Raw genomic sequence first — 22,629 nt, 5'->3', positions numbered from 1 at the left:
TCAGCAAGGGCTAGTGCTTACTGATCAACAGCAGGTAGTCAATTAAAAAATTAAAAACCTGGAGAGGGCATAATTTACGTTTTGCAGTCTCGGTTTTATTGAACATTAAATACACAAAACAAATGTCGTTGTGTTTGGGAAGCAGTTGTTCCTCTGAATTTCTTTCAATTAGTCAGGTGTTTAGGGAGGTTTTCCTTCAAACTCTTTAATAGTCATTTAGTGAGGCTCTGTACTCTCTGCTGTCTGGTTACCATTGCTACTTTTGCTAGACTTTAATCATGTGCTCCAAGATTGTGCCAGTGGCTGAGAGAGAGGATAGGGAAAAGACATGTTGTTATTCTCATGTTACAAAAATGTGTCTTAAGGGCTCTTTATTGAAAAGTTTTGAAGCAGTGCAAATTTACCACTGTATCAAAAATGTGCATCCCTGTGAGGGAAAAGAAAAGGAGTTTTGCTGGAAAAGCTGTAAGTTTTTTTAAAACCCCAGTCCCTCATGCCCAGAAGAGACTTGTCACAGTTAGGCAACTAAGTGCACAAACAACTCTGTGTACACGGAGCATTGGTGTTCTTAAACCACCAGCTGATAGTCTGATAAATCTCCCTGTCCCAGCAGAGCAGAATAAGCCAGGGTCCCTGCTCAAAAGTGGATTTTAACAGCTCATTGGCATTAGAAGGGCTTAGGGCAGTTTATAGAGAAGTTGCTCAGGAAGCATTAAGAAGAATTTCTGGCACAGCTATACAATACAGCAAACATTGGAAATGGCTAACAGCATATTCATCACCAATTTTGTGTTGGCCAGGATATTAAACTGTTGTTCTTCTACTAGCTACCAAACATTGCTTATCTTCTGTGAAATAAAATCTCAGCTGAAGGGGCAGCTTGATAGCATTGTCACAACTGGGCACAAACTAGACAGTTCTTTCATATGCCCATCAAGGATTTTTTAATTGGAAAATAACACCAGCTGCATGCTGTCAATAATATGCCATCTTGTTCACGTTCCATCCCATCTTACCCACAATTGTGATAGAAAATAAAAGAGCAGCTGTTATATAAAAAGAAAAGGCAGTTAGGGGAAAGCAGGCACATTTTTGAAGCCCTACAAAGCTACTGCTATCCGCTATCGTGTCCTTGTAGAAGGAAACAGAGTGGTATTTTTGGAGAGTCTGAAAGATCTGCAGTTGCTGAACACAAACAGTACCACACATACAGAGAATTTAAGCGTGCGCAGAAACACCTGACCAAAGCCTTCACTAAAATAATTCCAAGAGTCTTTTGAGAAGCACATATGTTTTTGATGTTTTCTTACTCTTTAAATCAGTAAATTCTTATTCTTAAATAAATACCAAGTTCCTGTTTGCAAGCAAGCAGGGTGAGTGCAACAGAAGCCACAGTGCTGGGTGGACACTGAGTACCACTGGTTTTTAAGTATGCTCACAGAATGGTCTTACCAAGGGGTGGAGAAAAGGCCATCAGTAGTGACTTTGAGGCCATGGCCAGCACTGGAGAAATTTATTTCTGCTGCCAGCTCATAGCTCCCATCAAACAGCTCAGCAATTCTCCATGTGCATTCATTGCTGAATGAATCCCAGTCAGAGCCTCTCAAAAGAGGGCACAGTGCAGGAGTTCCCTCTGTCCTTTCTTCTGCCTGCTGTCCACACTGAAACTCCTGCATTCACCACAGCTTGTAAAGAGGTTTGTGCAATCATGGCTCATAACAAGGAACATAAAGAGCACTCCTCTTTTTTTGCAGACAGCATTCAGCTTTATCTCTACAAAACAGGAATCTCTATTCAGTGTCTTAAAGAAGTCTTACAATTTTGCAACACTTTATATGTTTTTTTCTAAATATGACCAGCAACAGGCAATGTCCTGAGGCAGTCATCCAGGAAGACCAATTAATTTGGTGTACACAGGGGTTTTTTCATATCTCAGTGTGCAGTTCACACTCATTGAACTAAACTAGTAATGTCAAATCAGCAGCTACTTTCATATACCCAGCATCAAGACCTGGAAAAACAATACAGTTTATCTCTACTTGCTCATGGCAAGACAACTTGATACCATCTGCAGTGCTTTCCTGAAAGGTTTGATATCACCTACACTGCGTTATATGTCCCTAGGTGGAAAGAGATCATGATAAAAATTGATAGGGTTTCAATGCTAGGAAGATGAATTAGGCACTAACCTCCTACATGGAAGTTTGTATATCTGTAGATCAGTAAACATGTCTTGAGAGCTAATCTACAAATGTGAAAAGGCCAGTCATGTTCCTTGCTGCACCAGCTACCTTCATGCTGACTAGCTCTGTAAACTCCCCGTTTTTCCTGCAGCACTGGAAAATGCTGGGTTAAAGTAAGAGCATGAGCAGGAACTGGACAAATGACTGCAGTAAATCCAGAAAAGTAAAATTTGACCCAGTAGCAGAACTGATTGCAAGGATGGGGGGCTTGTTATTTGCAGCAGCAACACTGCTGTTTGTGGGATGTTTGGTAAAGCAGACAGGTATGTCTGCCTGGCCTGCTGCTGGACAATTGAGAGGGTGTCTGTGTGGGATTTGAATGTATGTTGGAGAGGACACTTGTTTGCCCACACTGCTCTGGGTAGATTGCTGCTGGACTCAGGGCAGCTCTACTGGAGCTGGGGCAGGAGCCTTCTTGCCAACATATGTCCTCTGAGATGAAGCTGCAGGTTCACCTCATCCAGGAAAGAGACTGGCCATAGTAATTACTGAGGATGTTGAAAAATGTACACAGGAAACATTCAATGAAGTTATGGCAATAAAGTATAAATGTGCACACATTATACCAGCGTCTACAAGGTAGGGAGGTGCTAAAAGAAAATAATTAGGTTTTAAAAAAGCAGAGAACTATAAATAAGACAGAAAAAGGCATGAAGAAAGTACCACTGGAGACAGAAAATTAAATGAGACCATAGCAGCATCTGGGCACCAAGTCCATTAGGGAAATACTCCTCTTTTACCTCAGGATATGGCTGGAATAACTACGTTTGCTTTACTGGACATACTATGGATGTGAATTAATCTAACAGAGGAAAGAAAGGTTCTGATAGTTTTACTTCAAGAGTTGTGAGATATCAAAGAAGTAGCAGTATAATTAGTCTTGCTGGCTGTTACAGCCTGTGTTTCATACTCATCACAATCCCCCTTAAAGTATTCAAAGGCAGGTGAGGCAATGGTACTGCAATGCAAAGGGAAATGGTAAACCTAATATCAGACATGCATAATCCATTTTTTAAGCAGCCCTGCAAATCTTTCTGGAAGAAGCAGTCTTCTCAGTATCCCTGGTAGGGGCATGTTTTAATTGTTAAGCCCAGGCCTTTTGACTACACCTGCTGTGTTCATGAGTGTAGGAGAAATGAAGAGCTAATCCACAGCGTTTGTTTGCCATCATGCAATATACAGGGATGGCATTTTAATCACAGAAGAGGTTCCATCATTCCTCTGTGTAAAGGCAGAGCCAACAAGGGGTCCAGCCACTTTCTTAACATGCACCAGCCCAGCCCAGCTGTGGGCAGAAGGACTGTTTCTAAGAAATACAGTCTGTGTACATGAATAAACACTGTTGGCTTGGTCACACAGTTGTTCAACAATTTAGTTATAATTTCCAGGAGCGTTGGAGAATAGGAGATATAGGGTGCTGTCTTACGATTTGTCTTTGAATATTTAATAGATGAACCTTTGTTAGTTCAGCTGTGATGTGTTCAGTTGCCCTATTAGCTCAAAATTAGCATTTGCATTTTTGTGTCTTTAAGCAAGATCACAGCTGATGAAGAAACAATTTTTACTTTTAGATTACGTGCAGTGTTTGAAATTTAACCCAAATTCTACCATAAGGCTGCTTTGAGCTTCAGCCTGCTAAGCAGAGCTGCTTATGTTGACATTCTGCAAACTTCACTTTTCCCTGTTGTGCAGAAAGGCCATAGTTCAAAACAGGCTGTATAAAAGGAGAGGAAAAGCCACAGAATTTCTCAGTGACAGCTTCTTTTTCCTTGACACTATTCATAAAACTTCTTCCAGAAAGGCACTGGGCTGCTCAGAATACATAATGCCTGCATCAGGACAAAAAAAAAAACTGAAAAAAAAGAAACACCCAGCACTTGTTCTGTGCCATCAGAGGAGCTCCTTGCAGTGAAATGGGAGCTGTGAAGATGAGAGATTCACTTTGCAGGCTACAACAACTTCTCTGGAGCCCAGAAATCATGCATATTCAGCCAAACATATGTAAATCTATTTTAACCCAGCTGTGAAAGATCCCCTGAAGTAAGCTAATAAAGAGCAGCTGTATATGTTTAAGCTTATCCCAGGCATAGTAGAAAGGTCCCAGAATGTGCACTGAGCTTTTTGTATGTCATTAGAGGAAATGCTGCAGACTTAAAAGGAAATTTGTGTTTTAAGATGCAAAGCAGCATAAAGTTTGTGTCTGCCGAGACAAGCTACAAAAGAATTAATTTTCCTTGACATTTGGATTTTATACGTCTTGTTTTTAACTACTGTGAATGCCTGTGTTTTATGTTTTGGTTTTTTTTTAAAGTGAGCTGATATGTCTGCTTATTCCCCATCATGCAGAGGCATCTAAAATTATCATCGCTCACCAGGAAAGGGTGAGAGGTGAAGGAAAGTACTGAAATCAGGAAAGTTCAAAATTATCTCCACCTGCCAGTGGGAGAAAGGTTGTCAAATGCTTTCTAGTGCAAGGGCTGGCCCTGAGCTTAGCCTCTGGGACAAACAAAATGGGGCTGGCTTCAGGACTGTAATGACTTTCATTATATTATACATGCAGGAGGCTGTGTCAGACAAGCATTCTCCCATACCTACAAACCTAACAAACTTCATTTACAGAAATAGTGCTCAGAAGTAACACAAAAATCTTTAAGAGCTTCCTATTCCAGTCCTTTTCAGTCTTGTCTCTCCTTCACTCCACTGGGGGTGGAAATTGCCTGAGCTAAATTTTCTGGTTCAGGTTTTGTGATTTCCATCTATAATTATCCTTTGTTTCTAAATTCAAAAGTGTGAAATCACAAGGCCACGGCGTGAATTTTGTATGGCCACTGTAGTGTGCAGAAAAATTGGATTGAAGGCTCATAATCAAACTAAAACCAGATAATTGAAATCCATTCTTAAAATGTTGCTTCAAGAGTCACAAGTTATAGAATATGGACATGTTGATCTGCCCTCCTTTTGTAAGTTACAACCATCTTTTTCATATAGAGAGTCATGCTGGCAATCATTCGTGGAAAGTGGAGAGAAATTATAAAATTAAGAGCCAGCTGAAAGAAGAAATTAAACCACTGTTACAGATCAGTTGATAAACTTTTCCTGGAGGGATTGTTTCTGAAATAGGTCTGATAAGGGAAAAGAAAACCCTAACAGAGGCCACTAGAGCTGATCAGATTGCTTAGGTAGTTTTCAAGGCTTTCTTGCAGATTACTTCAGTCACATTATTTATTGATTTTTTTTTCACAGTTCTGAAGTACGATTTCTTCTCATACCTCCAATGATCCCCAGGCTTTTTGTAACTGAAGTTTCTTTCTTGAACAAATTCTCTTTCCAACTTCATGCACCCACCTTTTCCTTGCTGGAGACCTCAGACTACTAGCTCAGGCAGCTGTCTTTGAGAGCCCTAGGGCAGAGTATGAGAGAAGATGGATTGCTTTTTTCAACACAGTCATGCACAACTTAAGAGTTGTAGACCTTTACGAGTCAACTATACAGCTTTACTGAGAGGGAAGCCAGGGGAAAGCATTTTCCAGCAGCTTTAACTATGAATGTTTGGGCTGGATTTTTTCCTATCTGGTGACACCAGGAGTCCAGAAAAATGAGTGCTGGGAAGTATAGCACTGAGCCAGCACAGTGAGTCCTGGCAGCCAGAACAAAGATGAAGAAAAAGAGTTCTCACTATTTTCAACAAAGCAATTCCATTAAAGTGGCAAACACCGAGTCATTGGGATAATAATCTGGTTGGTTTATATAAAATCTTTAAATTATTACTTCAGGAAAACATGAGATAAGATCTCAGAAGTACATGGTAGACTTCGATCATTCCTCTGTTTTTCTGACACTGAAATCTCAGAGTTCAGCCTTAATTTGTCTGGAGATTTTTTTGTTTGGTTGTTTTCTGGAGGTTTGTCTCTTTTTTTTTATTATTGCTAGTTAAAAAAGAGGAAGAAAGCTTGTTAATACCTGCAGGGATTTTCCAGTCTGAAATAGTCTTTTAGCAGCATGAGACTACCTGTAAACACATTTCTAACACCTGGAGACATGTTGAAAACCTATTCAGTGGTATTTTAAAAAGATATTCTGAAGCCCATAAAAACCTCCATTCATAATGAGGTTTTTCACCAGTTTCTTGCAAGCCTAAGGTGAGGGAGATGTACATCCTACAGAGAAGCTTGCGCTGAAGAATGAAATTAACTGCTGAGTTTTCCCCTTAGATAACAATAGTAAAGAAATCATTGTGCTTTTCTGGAACAATGGCTTGTTCAGTGGAAAGTCTCAAGAGATTTTGTGTTGGAGATGGATGTGGGCTTATTCCCCCGTTTAGCTAGAGAGGTGACATTTAACACAGCAATGACACTCATGCCTTAACTGCTCTTAGTGGTCTGGAGATAAATATTACCTTATTTCCTGATAGTTATTCCCTCATTTCCCTTCCAGAACATCACTCTTCATTTCCTACTTTGGTATTTCAAGTCTCATGTGTGCCACCATTTTGGGTTATTACTTTCTAAAGTTGCAGGCAGCTTTAGAAAGACAATGACAGCTCCCTGTGGATTGATCACAGAGCACTCGTGGTGCATTTGGCATGTGGTCTTCCCGTTTCCCAGGACACACCTCTGGGACAGTGATCACAGGGGTCTCAGGATGAGGGAAGAGACAAGAAAGTTGACTCTGTGTTCAGAGAGGCTTGGTTTAGTATTTTATGATATATATTGTATTAAAAACTAAAAGAATATATATACTAAAAGAATAGAAGAAAGGATTTCATCAGGCTAGCTAAGAATAGAAAATAAATTAATAACAAGGCTCAGACTGACCGAAACAGTCTGAGACAGGGGGACTGTGATTGGCCATTCATTAGAAACAACCACATGAGACCAATCACAGATCCAGCTGTCGCATTCCACAGCAGCAGACCATTCTTGTTTACATCTTGTTCCTGAGGCCTCTCAGCTTCTCGGGAGGAAAAATCCTAAAGAAAGGATTTTTCATAAAATAATATAGCTAGACCCCTCTGCCAGCCATAAATCATGTCCTTGTTTCCACACTGCAGCAAACTGCAGTGCTCAGACTGAAAGGTGTTACTTTTCAGGACAGGTAGCTGTTTTTCACACACAGGAACTTGCAGTGGCTGACCAGGTATTGCTGTCTGTCCCAAGAGTTATCCGTACCAGCTTCAGCCTGCTCATGGAAGAGCGCAGCATCCAAACTCTTGTATCACTAAAAGTCATCAAGCTATTCAAACTGGGGAATAACTTGCTGCTTGCTTTATTATTAATGAGTTGTGAGGGTTGTAAGCTGGAATTTCAGTTTGTACTCACTGCAAAGCATACACCAGAAAGAAATGACTGAATACACTGAAAGAAATGTGACTGTGAGGGTTTCCTTGATGTCCTGCCATTCATGTCACACAGGGATCACAGGTGAGACAAGGAAATTTAGGCTTCATCATGAAATGTTTCTTTTTAGGCAGTACATGCTAAAAGGACACTGAGCTTTTTCTGGGCCTCTGGAGTCTCCTTTGTGCAGATGCCTGTTAATTGCTGTTCTCCTGAGACAAACACCTCACTTCAGATCTCTTTCCAGGGAGACCTTTGATCAGCACATTTCAACTGCAGCTTTTTAGCAGGTTTTAGCTCGCTCTCATTTACTTCTGAGAAGATAAGTCAAAGGCTTTAGAGAAGTCAGGGGCTATCATACTTCCTCCTTCCCCACAAAAAGTAAGCAGTTTATCCTGCCAAGCAAGGAAGTTTGTACGTTTGTTCTGATTTAATTTACTATTGGAAAATTTGCTTTGCTTTTTTTTCTTTTTTCCCCTTTTTAATTACTTTATTCTTTGGGTGTTCATAAAATTGATTGCTTTAATACTTGTTCTAGTGCCACCTCCATTTGAAAGATTGTGCTGGTAGGTCTGTGTTTTGTCCTGCCTTTGGCTATTCTCAAAGGCACGTAATACACTTGTCCTTTTCCAGAGTTCTTTATGCTTGTACTTCCCCCAGTATTGTCCAAGAAAGCATACAATGTCTACAGATTGCTTTGGCTAGCTCCTTGAGCTGCGGGGGACGAGTTCCTTAAGACAATTTAGAAATGTCTAATATCTAAGTAGGTTTACCTCTCTTCTCTATCATGGTCCACACTTACTCCCTAACTTTGTTACATTTCTGATTACAGATCAGTGGGGATTTTTTTTTTTTAATAGTGGCAGGAAAAGGAGTAAATAGTTCAGTCTCCACATCTTCCCTTATCTATTCTCCTTTAATGAAGTTTTTTGTGTTGATATTCATTATACTTATTCAGTTGTGCTCATGCCATGTATTCCTTAGAATGAACTTAATCCCTTTGTGATTTTTTTCATTTTAATTACATTTCTGCCCTTGGAATTTCTTTCCTATTAGAATTAGAAGGAGCAGAGCATCTCCAGAATAGCTTCGGTGGTATTTTCATACATATCTTGCTTTTTAACTTGTTTCTTTTTAGTATATATACTGTCCAAAAGCTTGAATACTTTTGTTAATTGGTGAAAAGAGGGACCCTCGGTTTCCTGCTTATGATAATCTAGCATACAGACATCTATAACCTCTGGTCTTTTCTGTATTATTTTTACCCAGAGACATATCACAAGTCTGCTTTTCCCATCTTCCATAGCTTTAACAATAGTATATGTATTATTGACATAAAATGTAATATCTCCTTGCTCATTAGTAACAAGTACCTTTAGCTATATCAATGCTCTGCTCATGGGATTTATACATGGCCTAGCTCATTTCAGAGTTGAATCACTTTGAAGGTCTGGAAGCATTTTTCTAAATGCCCTCTAAACCAACCAGCCAGCCCAAGCTGTGTACCTTACCTAGGAGCTCTGCTGGAAGAAGAATCAATTATGCATAGCAGTATAACACAATACCATATCAGGTCTTCTCTCTCATTAGATGAGTAAGAAGAGGTGATTTTACATGCTCCAGACTGTTACAGTGCAGGGTGTACTGACTGAGAAAATGAATGGCAATCTTAGGAGATGCAGACAAAAGGACATTGGATGAAATTACAGAAAGTTAATGGAGGAGGAAAGATCAGGTTGCCTATGGGAATCAGAATAGCCATGGAAAAGGGAGAGTATCAGGTGACTAGACAGTCTCTTTGAGTAGCCAGAAATAATATTGCATCACATGTAGGAGGACCCTGAACTTGTAAGCCCAGCTGTGATTTGTGAAGGAGAGAGCTTAAAAGGAAGCATCCAGGGAGGTCAGTAAATGTCAGCATGTTTGGGGTGTTAGTGACTCAGCATGTAAGATCTCATCCTTGAGCATGCAAATATTTGATGTCATCTATTTCTTTGTACCATTTCAGGTTTACTTTTCTTTTTACCACCACCCAGCTTTGGAGTACAGTGTTAATACAGATAATTCTGTCAAAACTATCCTTTTCAAAAGAATATTTTGTTGTTACCCAAGGTGATAGGTCTCAATGCACTAGAGAAAATAGTCAGGCCATATAAAATGAAATAAGCAATGTCTTTTCACTTTTCCAAATGATATATTACAAACAGGGAAGTGCTAGACATAATATTTTAAAAGTATTTAATATAGAATAATAATTTTATTATTAAATAACATATTTTTAATATGGGGATACATATTTTACTGGTTCTATGCAGCCAGCCCAGTCAGTTTTCCAGTACATGATGCCTTAGAAGTATGTCAGATAATAAATAGCTGTAAGATTTTTTAATAACAGGTATTTCCTCAAAGCAGGGAGTCTGAATACTTTACTTGCCTTTCAAAAATGCAAACCCTACATTTTTCTGATTATTTTCTCCTTCATTTTAATTCCTTGAACAATGAGTGCAAATGAAGGATGCTGGACTTGCCATGTGGACTGTGATGTTCTTTAAGAATTGCAGGCTAGGTAAATGCAGTCTGTAAAGTGACATGAACAGCTTGCCTCAAGCTTGACATGGTTGGGATCACACACTTCCTTAGTTGTCCTGCACTGTGCAGGCAGTTACTGCTGATGTTAAGGTTTGACATGTTGATGGACAACAACTGAAATTATCAGCCTATAGGCTGATATATATAATGCTGAATTCCAGACCACCCCCACCCATCCTGTGGTCATGACAGTAGGATGCTGAGCTTTCCTCCTACTTTTTTATTACTTAGTTTTTTATCTATTCCATGGACATTGATGAAGGGCCAAATATTGCCCATTTTGTTTTATTTACATTTAAGTTAGTGGGATTGTTTGCATGACTAATGACACGTGGAAGAGATCCCTGACAAGAAATAAACTATATCATTAAACTGACTTTGTTTCCAGGGAAGATCTGAGAAAAGCCACTAATGTTAAATATCCTTTAGTGTAAGAAACATAATAAACATCAGGAAGGTTTGAGTTCAAGAGGAAATAGCTGGAATCAGGATATTTTAAGAGACTCATAAATTTCTGCATGTAAAACACCTGCAGTGTGCACAACATCGTTTCAGCCACCCCTTTCATGAGTACAAATGGTCATGCAGTCTAGACTGTGCAGTAATGTGAGTGCTAATATTTTGATATCTACTGGCAACCTAAAGCTGAAGATTTTACGTTGATTTTTCATGCAGTGATGCAGGTTTGTACTTAAGGCTAGCACTCACAGAGTAGGACTTAGCCTAAAGCTGAAGACTGAGAGTGCAGAGCTTGAAGTTTCCCTCAGCCAGTAGGAAATTTCAGGCATGGACATGAGTTTTAAGGTATTCCCCTTGCATCCTATCACCAGCTACCTGAGAGAGGTGGCAGCACTTTCCCCCTCCGCTCCCAGTCATGAGGAAGTTTTAGGTAGCAATGAGGTCTCTTCTAAGCTGAACAAACTAAGCATTTTAAGCCACACCTCATCACTGATGCCCTGTAGTCTTTCCATCATTTTTCCATCATTTTTCCATCATTCTGTATGTTGACACATTCCAATATTTTTATATGGTTGGCCCTTTTTTCCACCAGGGTACGTGGCTGAGTCATATTGAGCTTACCATCAACAAAAAACACCACTTCCCTTCCCACAGCTGCACTCCAGCCTCTTCTCCCAGGCAATATATAAAAAATATTAGAATTATAGTATCACAGAACAATTTAGGTTGGAAAAGAGATCACCAGGTTCAACCTTTAACCTAGCACCACTGTGATCTCTTCTAAACCATGTCCCCAGGTAGCACATTGACATGATTTTTGAACATGTTCAGGGATGATAATCCTACCACTTCCATAGACAGCTTGTTTCAATGACTGACCAGCCATTCAGTGAAGAATATTAAATTAGTAAAATATGACTTTCCTGTCATGGACCCATGCTTTTGGCTTTGACTGGAGGTGCTTACACCCTTATGTAGGCACTGAGCAGAGATTTTGAGTTTTTTCCATGCAAAACAAATTGGATGAATGCTCAAAGGGACTTGCCTGAAAAGTTTGTGCACAGAAATCCATTAAACAAGACTTTTTAAGTGAAGCTTTTCCTAACTTCATTCTTTCCATCCATTTAAGACTCTCTGTCCGATTCTCTGGTTAATCACTGCAAACAGTTATACAAGTGTAAATAAATTTGGCCACAAAATGCTGTAGAGTCCAGGATGCAAATATCAGCAGGTGAAGGATCACAGGAGACCAACACCTTTGCAGTGAAATATAGTTCCTGCTGACTGTGCTGCAACCACTAGACTGTTCTTCTACATACAGCAATTTTGTACATGCACTTAAATTACAGAATAAGGTTTACTGCTGCTTGTGAAGTGCTGATGACAAAGAATAGAAGAATCTGCCTCTGAAGAAGCTTCTGAGCTTTAAAAGAGAGTTCTCTTAGAAACACTCATATTGAAGATTGTTTCTAATTATATATTGTTTTCTGAGTTTTACTTTCCTGCCCTTACATTTTACTATTAGGACATTTATGTGAATGCCAGATCTTACTTTCTTAAGTGATCACCTGCTCTTGCTATTTATTCTCCTTGTGAAATCATAATCCTTTGTATTGTCACAGCACAATAATTTCTGTGGCACCCAGCTGTGATGTCACATGCAGGTGCTTATGATTTAAAGAGCTATTTTGCTTTTAAATATAAAGTTCATCTCTTGTATGCAAATATCCCTTGTCCACCTAAATGATGCAATTAACTTGGGACAGAAAAACAGGAACAATACTGTATCTGGCCAGAATACTTATCCAAGGCTTCTGTGAGATAGTGGCAACTTTTTAATATTCTTTTAATATAGTTCGGTTCTAATTCTGGATTGTAATTACCTTCCGTGCCAAAAACATGAAAAAACCTTATTTTAGGAGTTGATTAACAACATGAAAGTCTTGTATCTTCATGAAGTCTCAGGAGAGCCTTGGAGTTGTATTTTCTGCCTTGATGTCTCTCCTGAAATAAGGACAACTATTACATTTCCTTTGAGCATGTGGAGCTTTTAATCCCCTGGCACTTGGGCCCACTCTGGAAGAAGAGGAGGGAGAGATGTTCCTTCAGTTCCTTGTCAAACTGTGGCTGCTCTTTGTAAACAGTAAGAACAAAACCAGAAATTTAAAAAAAACGAACAAACAACAACAACAAAAATTACAGGCTTTTTGCTTGTGTTTCATTACTGCTGCTGGCTTGGTGCCCATATCAGGAAAAAAGCTTACTTTGGAAATTCAGGGTATTCATTAACGCTGCATCAGGGACTTCAGATGGAGGAGGTGCACTCTGCCAAAGGTGCTTGGATGGCCAAGTAGGATTTGACAGTGATTTCTGACCACAGGATGAGGCACCAGGTCAGGTCTTTTAGAACAGAAAGCATAGGCTTCAGCACAGAGGTCAACCTACTCACATGTTCAGAAAAGAGAGAGCTTTTAAAATTAAAATAGCAAGGACAGTCACCTAGCAGGCTCAATAAATTTCAGCACTGTGCTCTATCTTTCATAGTTACTCAAGCATCCTTCTGAAGCCCAGGCATGTGACACTGACTTATAAAACACATGACAAAGATAACAGAATGGAGAGCAGAGAAAGAAGCCTTAAACAATGTGGGATACACTTCTCTGGTATTCACCAAGGTTCTATCTCCTCACCTCCTTTTAAAGGCTTTTGAATGTCAGTGACTTACCATAGTAAAAATAAGATGGTATTAGCCTAGGAGAGATCAGAAAGAGGAAGGTGAGGAATGAGCAGTATGTCAGAGGAGAGCTAAAAGATCTGCTGAAGTCAGTTGCCCAGGGCCAGGATTTCAAAACAATTTTATTTGTCCTGCAAGTAAATTGCCTTTCGCCTCCTGAATTTTGTAGTCTTCAGCTGCAGATCTGAAAGCTGTGCTGAAAGCTGAAGGCTGCACATGGATGATGTAGCTGGCAGGTAGAGTATGTCTCCAAATTTGAACAAGCTGATAAACAAAATCACTCTGCAAAACACAAAGCAACCTCCCAGGGGCATGCCTTTGAATGAAGTAGTTAATGATAAGTAGCCTACCCCACCTCCCCGCTCCTCCTTTGTCTTTAGTTTGTTTAACCTCTGTATGCTGTCTATTGCAGGAGTGATTCGGGAGAGTTACCTGAAAGGTCACGATCAGCTGGTGCCAGTCACCCTGTTGGCCATTGCTGTTATTCTTGCTTTTGTCATGGGGGCCGTCTTTTCGGGAATCATAGTGTACTGCATCTGCGACCACCGCCGCAGAGACATGGCTGCTGTGCAGAGGAAGGAGAAGGAGCTGACCCACTCTCGCCGTGGCTCCATGAGCAGTGTTTCCAAGCTCAGTGGCCTCTTTGGGGATGCTCAGTCCAAGGAGCCAAAGCCTGAAGCTATCCTCACGCCTCTGATGCACAATGGCAAGCTGGCTACCCCAGGCAGCACGGCCAAGATGCTAATCAAAGCTGACCAGCACCATCTGGACCTGGCTGCCCTGCCAACCCCTGAGTCCACCCCAACCCTGCAGCAGAAGAGAAAGCCCAGCCGAGGCAGTAGGGAGTGGGAGAGAAACCAGAACCTCATCAATGCCTGCACAAAAGATATCCCCTCGATGGCCTCGCCAGTGATCCCGACTGACCTGCCGCTCAGGGCCTCTCCCAGCCACATCCCCAGTGTTGTGGTCCTGCCCATAGCCCAGCAAGGCTACCAGCATGAGTACGTTGACCAGCCAAAAATGAGCGACGGGGCTCAGATGTCTGTGGAGGACCAGAATGCCACCCTTGAGTACAAAACTATCAAGGACCACCTCAGCAGCAAAAGCCCCAGCCATGGAGTTAACCTGGTGGAAAATCTCGACAGCATGCCACCGAAAGTCCCCCAGCGGGAGGCTTCCCTGGGGCCCCCGGGCGCCTCGCTGTCCCAGAGCGGGCTGAGCAAGCGGCTGGAGATGCACTCCTCTGCTTACAACGTGGACTACAAGAGAAGCTACCCCACAAACTCACTCACGAGAAGTCATCAGGCATCAACCCTCAAAAGGAACAACACCAACTCCTCCAACTCGTCCCACCTGTCCCGCAATCAGAGCTTCGGCCGGGGTGACAACCCGCCGCCGGCCCCGCAGCGCGTGGACTCCATACAGGTCCACGCTGCCCAGGCGCAGGCTGTGACTGTATCCCGGCAGCCCAGCCTCACTGCCTACAACTCACTGACGAGGTCAGGCTTGAAACGCACGCCCTCGCTAAAGCCAGACGTACCTCCCAAACCTTCCTTCGCTCCGCTCTCCACGTCCATGAAGCCCAACGATGCGTGTACATAATCAGAGAGGGAGGGGGACTGGGAGGAGGATGGCAATTAAGCAGAAGTTGCCCTTGAAAGCCAGTGTTCTGCAACTGTTATCACTCGCTCCTCTGAGAAGACGGTTGTTGCAAGCTGAAGATGTGTTGTATTTCTGCTCTCTGGGAAAAGTGGAATATTTTTTTAAACCCGAGCCATATGACCCGTGGTTGAAGGTTTGCAATTGCAGGATTCGCCCCCACAGCCTGCCAGTTCTTTGCTCAAAAGACTAACCCTCCATCAAAAACATTGAGCCAAAAGCACACAGGTGAAAATGACTGTGACATTTCACCCCCTGCCCCTAACTGCACAGTGCATTCCTGAACTGGGAAAGAGTGCTCTGAAAAGCAAAACAAATGTAAGAAACATACAAATGTAAAAAAAAAAAAGAAAAAAAATTTTAAAAAAAGGAAGAAAAAAATAAAAAAATCAATTGATAAAGCTAACTCTGACTTAACAATGGCAGAGGTTTACCACTAGCAGGTACTGTGAAATTACGCCCTTCAGTGTTACAGTCATTTGGTCATAGCAGTTAAATGCCAGCTTGGGCAAACTATGTCATAGATTTCTGCTACCCTTCTCTTTTAACGAATAACATGTGACTGTTAACACAAGTAACTCCTCTTATTTATTGTTCAACTTTTGTTTTTCTTAAGGAACTGACCTACGTTATCATCCCGTGAGCAGCTTTTCAGAGAAGTACCTTGAAAGTTATACCTATTTAACGTGAAACCCATTAACTGGAGTAATTAGAACTCTTTTATTTTTCCAAGAAATTCACTGAGTTAGATAAGTTGGAGCTGGATTTCTGAACTTTGTGCCTGGACTGCCTGGTTAGCTGAACAAAAAAGGGGATATCTATTTAAGTCTCTCAGCTAATTAGCTGGCTGGGCCTCTGACCTAAGACAGCAACAAATACCGCAAGTTCATAACTTCTAAAGCAGCTGCAAGAGAAACTTAAAAGCTGCACATCTGTGCACCATTGCTATCAACATGGCTTTGTCAGTAGCTAATACTTTCTGTGAAGGCACCAGCTTGTGATGTGCCATCTCATTTCACCTTGCATGTGAGACGGCAAACAAAATCCTCAAACAGTGTGAACTAGCTAATATGCCGGCTGTTACCATGCATAAATTATGGTCTTATCACACGGGTTTTTCGTGGGAATATATCTGTGAATAGCCTGTTTTCTTCCACATGTAAATTTGTGCCTTACACCCTCAGTTGTGTATATTTGTGAGCTGTAGTATGTAAAACCTTTTTCTTTTTCCCCTTTGAGTAATGCAAATATTTATTGATCCTTCCTCCTCCAAGCCCCTTCAAAAACTGGAGTAAAGACATTGAAAGAAGAATGTGGTGGTTATTTTCATAACCCCACATCCCTAAAGAAATTAGGCTAGCTCCATACCCTCCAAATTTGACTTTCTAGCTGTGCCAAGTCCTCTCTCAAAACCACCCACAGGTGGTGATGCTCCCAAGGCACCATGCTGGGGGTTCTGCCTTCCCCCACCTCCTGCTCCCCCTTTACAGCATGTCAGTGTGGAGATCATTCTCACTGGCAGCAGGAAAATAACTAACAGCCTTGTCCGTGGAGCTGGTACATCCCCTGGCTGGGGACAGCACTGGTGAGAGGGGCCAAGCCCTGCAGAAGCCCAGCCGCACATCCTGCAGCATGCAGGGCACACGGAGCTAGGACAGGCAGGCAGGCTCCTGCTGTAGCTACCTGCTGCTCCAGAAGGATGCTGCATATACTTCTTTGGGGAAAAACGTGGGTTGTTTTTGGTTTTTTTTTCCTTTTTTTCTTTTGTGTGACTGTGCATGTAGCTAGTGTGGGAGTGTGCGTGCGCACAGGTGTGTGCGTGTGTGTGCGCGCGCAGGTGTGTAAGTTCCTTTCCAGTCTTTCAGTTTATGCAAAAACGTAGCTGTGTTTTTAATCTGTTACAATAACTGTGTCAACATACTGTAGAAAAATGATGGGGATCGCTTCTAAGCTTTTTATATATATATATATATATATATATCTACTGAACAGTATGTTTGAGTAAGGTGGTTGTTTCCGTTTCAATTTGTTTTTTAAAATTTTATACTTCCATTTGTTTTTCAGGGTTTTGGTTTCGTTTCTGAATGATTGAAAAGACAGATTTTAAGTCCACTAGCTTATAGATGGTATATATAAGGTCTGGATGGTCTACACCAAAGTGTGTAACAAGGGTGCTTGCATGTTCTTTCATTTCATCATGGCTTCTTTTATGAAACAGTTTTGTTCACCCGTAGTGAACTATGCAGACTGGAGTAGATAGATCTGTATCCAAAGCAATGTTGTTGTTTTAATAAAAACAAACTGAAACCCCTTTGAAAACAGTAGGTAGCAAGGTAATTTTTTTTTTTTGTTAAAGAACCAACTCAACACCTTTTTACCAGGCTCCAACCCCTGAAGCAGGGTTCCCTTGATATTATCCCTCAAACCGTTCTCCCAAAACACAGAGATGGATAATAGTGGCAACAGCTAGTGCAGCAATCTGCCTTCACAAAGTACACCGCAGTTACTGGGATGACCTTGAAATGTTCATTTTGTGTTCGGTGGGTCTTCTGTTTTCATCCTTTCCCAACCCCAGTTCTCTTCCACCCTCTGTTTTGAGGGGTTCATGAACCTATGTGTGCCTTTGCTTTCCACCCTTGCTATACACTCGTAGATGCAACAAATTCAGACTCTCATTTGTTGTAAAGTTGTAAGGTATTGTGATGTCACCAGTTTCCCTTCATTTCCACGTCCCCCTAACATATGATTCACAACTTAATGTCAGTTGTAAAAGAAAAAAAAAGGCAGGAAAGGAAAAGAAAAAGGAGGAGAGATGGGAAATAAAAGCTCTTGATTACATATGGTAATAAAACCAGACTGTTCTACCTTGTTTCTTGTTTCCTGGTTCTCTTGTTTCTAGACAAGTTATCCATTTTCTCTAAAAAATACAAATAAATTCAATGCTAATCATTTAGATTAGGTTACAGTGAGGAAGAAATTTGTTACTTTTTTGCCTCTTACAGAAGACGGGCTTTAGTGTAAGGTGCTGGTAATTAATTAAAAGTTAAGTCCCACATTTGCTCTCCCTCTATTCATATTTTGCATTTAGCTTTTATAAGCTTGTTCATCATCAAATATTTATGACAGACTTAATAGTTTAAAAGAGCAAGGCTGGGATTTAAGAGCATGTGGTCCACCAAAATAGATCATCATACAGATGTGACTTCATCTCCAGATTTTACATACTAATAGCAGAGTACTCTGTACTATTTTCTCTCAGCAGGCATAAATCTGTTGTGCTTCACAGGCCTGATTTAGAGGATGTTGTCTGAGACTTATTCTGCAAGAAAATAGTAGCGAACAGATCATAAAAATAACAGAAGAGTGTAAAAGTAATGACTCCACAGTCCTGAGTCATTGGAATATACCTGGGATCACTTATGCACAGCCATTAACTACGGTACAAATAAACATTGGTTATGTCCATTACTGGCTTAGTGGACTCGTTTTGTGAGAGGAGTAGGCATTGTGAAATGTGACCCCACAGATAAAAGGGATCTAATCCAGTAATTTATGCTTGCTCAGATCATATTTGGGCTTTTCTGCCCTGCCAGTACACTCTGTTCAGGAGCTATTGCCTTCGTGATACGTGCCACATATGTGACACACAAACGCAGAGCATTGCACACGTCATTTTTCAGTGCCTTGCCCACATACTTGCCTGGTTTTTTCTCAGTGTGGGCTCCCTTCAAGCTGGGCACACTGGCATGCAGGTGTGTGGTGTGCACACAGGGAGAATGTCTGCCCAGCCTGGGACTTGCCCCAAGTAATGCTGAGGGACTCTCCAGCCTGGGGACTGAGGGCACTGCACAGTCAGCACAGTGCTCCACTCTGCTGCATTTGACCTGCATGCTGTCAGAGCTGCAGCAAATGGGAAAGCAAAAGCTCTCCAGGTGCTTAGGGACCTCTGTTTTTTTCAGTCAATCCTTTGTGAAATTTCTTTGTCTGTTCTTCTGTTTGAAATGCTTTGTATAAGCAGCACCTACAGATGCTATTCAAAAATCAATATATCTCTTTTTTAAAATTAATATAAATGTTCCTCCATAAGCAGTGACAAGCCTGGAGAAAAGGGCCCAATAGTGCCCAGTGCAGTGCTGGATTTGTCATTTTGCAGAGCTCCTCCATCTCTTGCCAGTGAAAGAAAAGTCCATTTAAAACATAGGCATGAAGGAGGGAGGGCAAGAAAGCTATTTGGTGTCTGTAACTGCTCTGTTCATGCATCTAAAACCTGCTGCCACAGGGAAGGTTTGTGCTTAGCCCATTAAAGCACTGTTCCCTTGAAACACTCCCCCAAAGGTGCACTTCCAGATGGCAAGTACAGGTCCTCTGACAGAGACCAGCCTTAGCTCCTGCTGGGCAGGAGGGATTGGAGACGAGCTGTAGGAAGCACACTGCCCCAGTGGGTCTGGCCAGCCATGCAGAGGGCAGGTACCCTCAGGAGCACCCTGCCAAGGAGTGGTTCCTCTGCTGAGGACACACAGCTTGCCACCCAGAAGAGGCAGTGACACTGTGGTGGCTCCTGACAGCGGAGGAGACCGCTGAGCTACTCACTGTCTGTTTGAATCATGAGATCTGTCCCCTACAGGGGCTGCTGGTGCCACACTGCAGAAGCTCCCTGGGGCTGAACAGGACAAACAAGAAAGCCAAGAGAAAGCGAGGATGCTTTGAGCCCTTCACTCAAGTTAGTGTCATCTTAATCATTGTATTAATGGTACTCACGCTGACCTCATTTAGTGTGTCATCGAGGATGCATGGAAGTTCCCTTCCACTCAGAATTAATTTGCATACATATTTTTACACAAAATGAAGCTCAGCTGAACAGCTCAAAAGAATAGGTCTCTGCAAATAAATCCTGGTCAAATGTCCAGTTCTTCCCCTCTGCCTCCAGCAGGCATACAATTCAAACCACACAAGAGTGTAGTTTCAAAGACTACTTCAAGTCCTGCCCCATTGTAGCAGAGAATCAGGGAAACCCATCAGGGAATACTTTTTGCCTGAAAGTTCCCCGTGTGAAAAAAGACGAGGCAATTGGGTCAAGCATGTGCAGTTCAGGGCCCTTTGCTGCCAGCAGGATGGCCATCCATACACACAGCTGGTTTGCATGGAAAGGATTGCCAGAATAAAGTGCCATAAGAGTAATGCATCAGCATTAACAGTAACACATGACCCACATGATGGCCAGACAAATTTCAGAGATGCAATTCCGATAATTCTTCTGCCACAGACCTAGCAGGCTGTTCTCTGCCTGGATTAGGCATGGATTTTTGCTCCTTGTTTAAAGCAATGTGGAGGACCTCAAGTGGTGGTCTTATCCACCCCACTGCACTGTGGCAGGATCAAGCAAACCTAACCCATTCTTGATGACTGATTGACTTACCCTTTCCTTGTAAACATATTTTACTCTGAGCAGTGAAGTCACCCAAGGGATCAATATCAAGCATTTCAGAGTGTCTAAAGAAAATAATAAGCTAAGAAAGTGAGTTGGACTGCCTTAGTTAAGGCCAGTTTTCTATTTATCCAATTAAAGTTAATTTCCCAGAAGTATGGCACCTGCTCCAATGAACAAGTGTTAGAGAGACACATTGTGTGTGTAATATTCATATGCTTCCTGCTGATGCATGTGCTAATGAGTCTCTAAGTAGTCTTTTTATTACTCTTTTCCCTTTCTTTTAAAAAGTGGAGATACTCTTCAGAGTAAGTACTAAGTCCGTCTTAACATGCCTTGTGCAGAACAATGATGTGTTAGACATATTTGTATGAATAGAAACAGGTAAATAGTCATATATCCCCTGACTGTAATTTAAACAGTGCAAGTCAGTAGGGAAAAGCTATAATTGGAGTCAGAGTAAGTGAGGTGAAAATTGCTAGGTGGCAGTACCATCTGCATCTTGTTTTAATTAGCCAAGTTTATTGTCAGAATATAAAACTTTCTGCTATTCAAGTCCCTGGCTTATTTCAGCCATCAGTCCAAAGTGATTGCTACATGTCTGGGTAAGCACAATTACTGATCAGCAAAGGAGAATTACCCTCCCCACTGATCTGGCTAACAGTAACCATGTCTAGAAGTAGGGACAAAAATATGACTAACCAAGATCATTGTCACATCTGCTTAGTGTTTCATGACAAACTCTATTAAGGCTAACAGAACCACTGTTAATTCAATTAGATCAGTGTTTTCCTTTGCTGGCCATGATGCATTTGGAAGACCAGCAACTGTATGCAGAGCGTGGCAGGCAGTCCGCTGCAAGGAATAATAGCATCATAAATAATATATTAAGACGAAGACAAATCTAGCATGCTGCAGTCAGAGCACATCAGGCTTATAGATGAATCCTGCAATATCACAAGGAGGTGGGGGAGGAAGAAAGTAGCTGTGACAGGAAATTATAGAAACTGTAAATGACAGGGACTACAGGAGGGAAAAAACTCATTAGGTCAGCTCTTTAAGCAAAGTTCTGAGGAAGCACAGGACAGCCTGCTGGCAGCCATGGAGGCCCTCACATTTATCCTCCTTAAATGAAATAGCAGACGTCGAGTGCTGGATTTAAAGGAAGATGATACACAATGGAAGATAACTGGCAAAGACCTCAGTGGAAACTCACCCCTTTCTCTGGCCTGCAAGCCCTGCCCTAGTATTCAAGGCTTTCACCCTCTCTGCAGAGCGGGACTGGGATGGTGTCAGCCTCCAGAGCAGGCAGGCTGCCCGTCCTACACAGCAAACCCCCAGCATCAGCTGCGGCGCTGCCCTGTTTGGGGAAGCACCTTGCACAGCCTGCGGGGGGACAGCACAGGGGGCTCAGGACAGAGGAGCCCTTTGTTCAGCCTGCTGGGTCTGAAGTGGCTGCACAGCTAGCCCACGGTGGGCCAGCCACATCCCACATCCCACATCCCACACCCCACATCCCACATCAGCACTGGGCACCACACCCCACACCCCTCAGGGCCAGCAAGAGGTTGTGGAAACCCTGTTCAAGCCTCTTCCGTGCTCACAGGAAAAGAAAACAAACCACACTTTTGCTTCAGGGAACGTGCCAGTAAAAAGGTGCTGATAAGAGCTTCCTAAAGCAATTTCTGCCTTTTGGGGGATTTTCTTTGCGGTTTTTTTTTCTATTCAGCTATACATCCTTGCTGCTGGAGAAAGGCACTCCATGTCAAAAAAAAAAAAAAGAAAGAAAAAGCCAAGTAGAATATTTTGTTTCTCTGACTTCTGGAAATTATTACATAATCTTATCAATTCTCAACAAATACAATCTAAAATATTCAGACCGCTGATAGAAATATTGCTTCTGATGGTGCAGCAAACTGCAGATTGAGCTTTTATTAAATGCTCTATAAATTGTCTGTGAAGCAACCTTTTACGAGATGTGGTGGTTCAAACAATTTTACAAAGAGCAGGAGACAAAGAGTTCCTTTTACACTATAATGGTTTCCTAGGAAACACTGCAAAATGTAACATGATATCTCTTTGTGGAAGTTCAAGGACTTGTGTGTGCTAGTGTGTGTTTCTCCTGACCCTCTTTTTTTTTCCCTTTTCTTGGTGTGGTGCATGGTACTGCTGGCCAATTTTACC

The 22,629-nt window shown here is 41.8% G+C and overlaps 1 protein-coding gene across 3 annotated transcripts in view; it reads left to right on the top strand.

Annotated features, from left to right (window-relative positions):
- The window catches only part of SEMA6A (semaphorin 6A), a 119,367-nt gene extending 101,546 nt beyond the window's left edge, over nt 1-17,821 (top strand). For all 3 annotated transcript variants that reach the window (XM_084225535.1, XM_084225534.1, XM_084225536.1), the window contains one exon: nt 13,774-17,821. In XM_084225535.1, the coding sequence (XP_084081661.1) occupies nt 13,774-14,963 (1,190 nt within the window). In that variant the 3' untranslated portion in view covers nt 14,964-17,821. The remainder of the gene's footprint in view (nt 1-13,773) is intronic.
- Nucleotides 17,822-22,629: the final 4,808 nt, after the last annotated feature.

This window comes from Fringilla coelebs, assembly GCF_963513975.1.
Source record: "Fringilla coelebs genome assembly, chromosome: Z".
Taxonomy (NCBI): Eukaryota; Metazoa; Chordata; class Aves; order Passeriformes; family Fringillidae; genus Fringilla; species Fringilla coelebs.
This window is presented reverse-complemented; position numbering and strand designations above follow the sequence as displayed.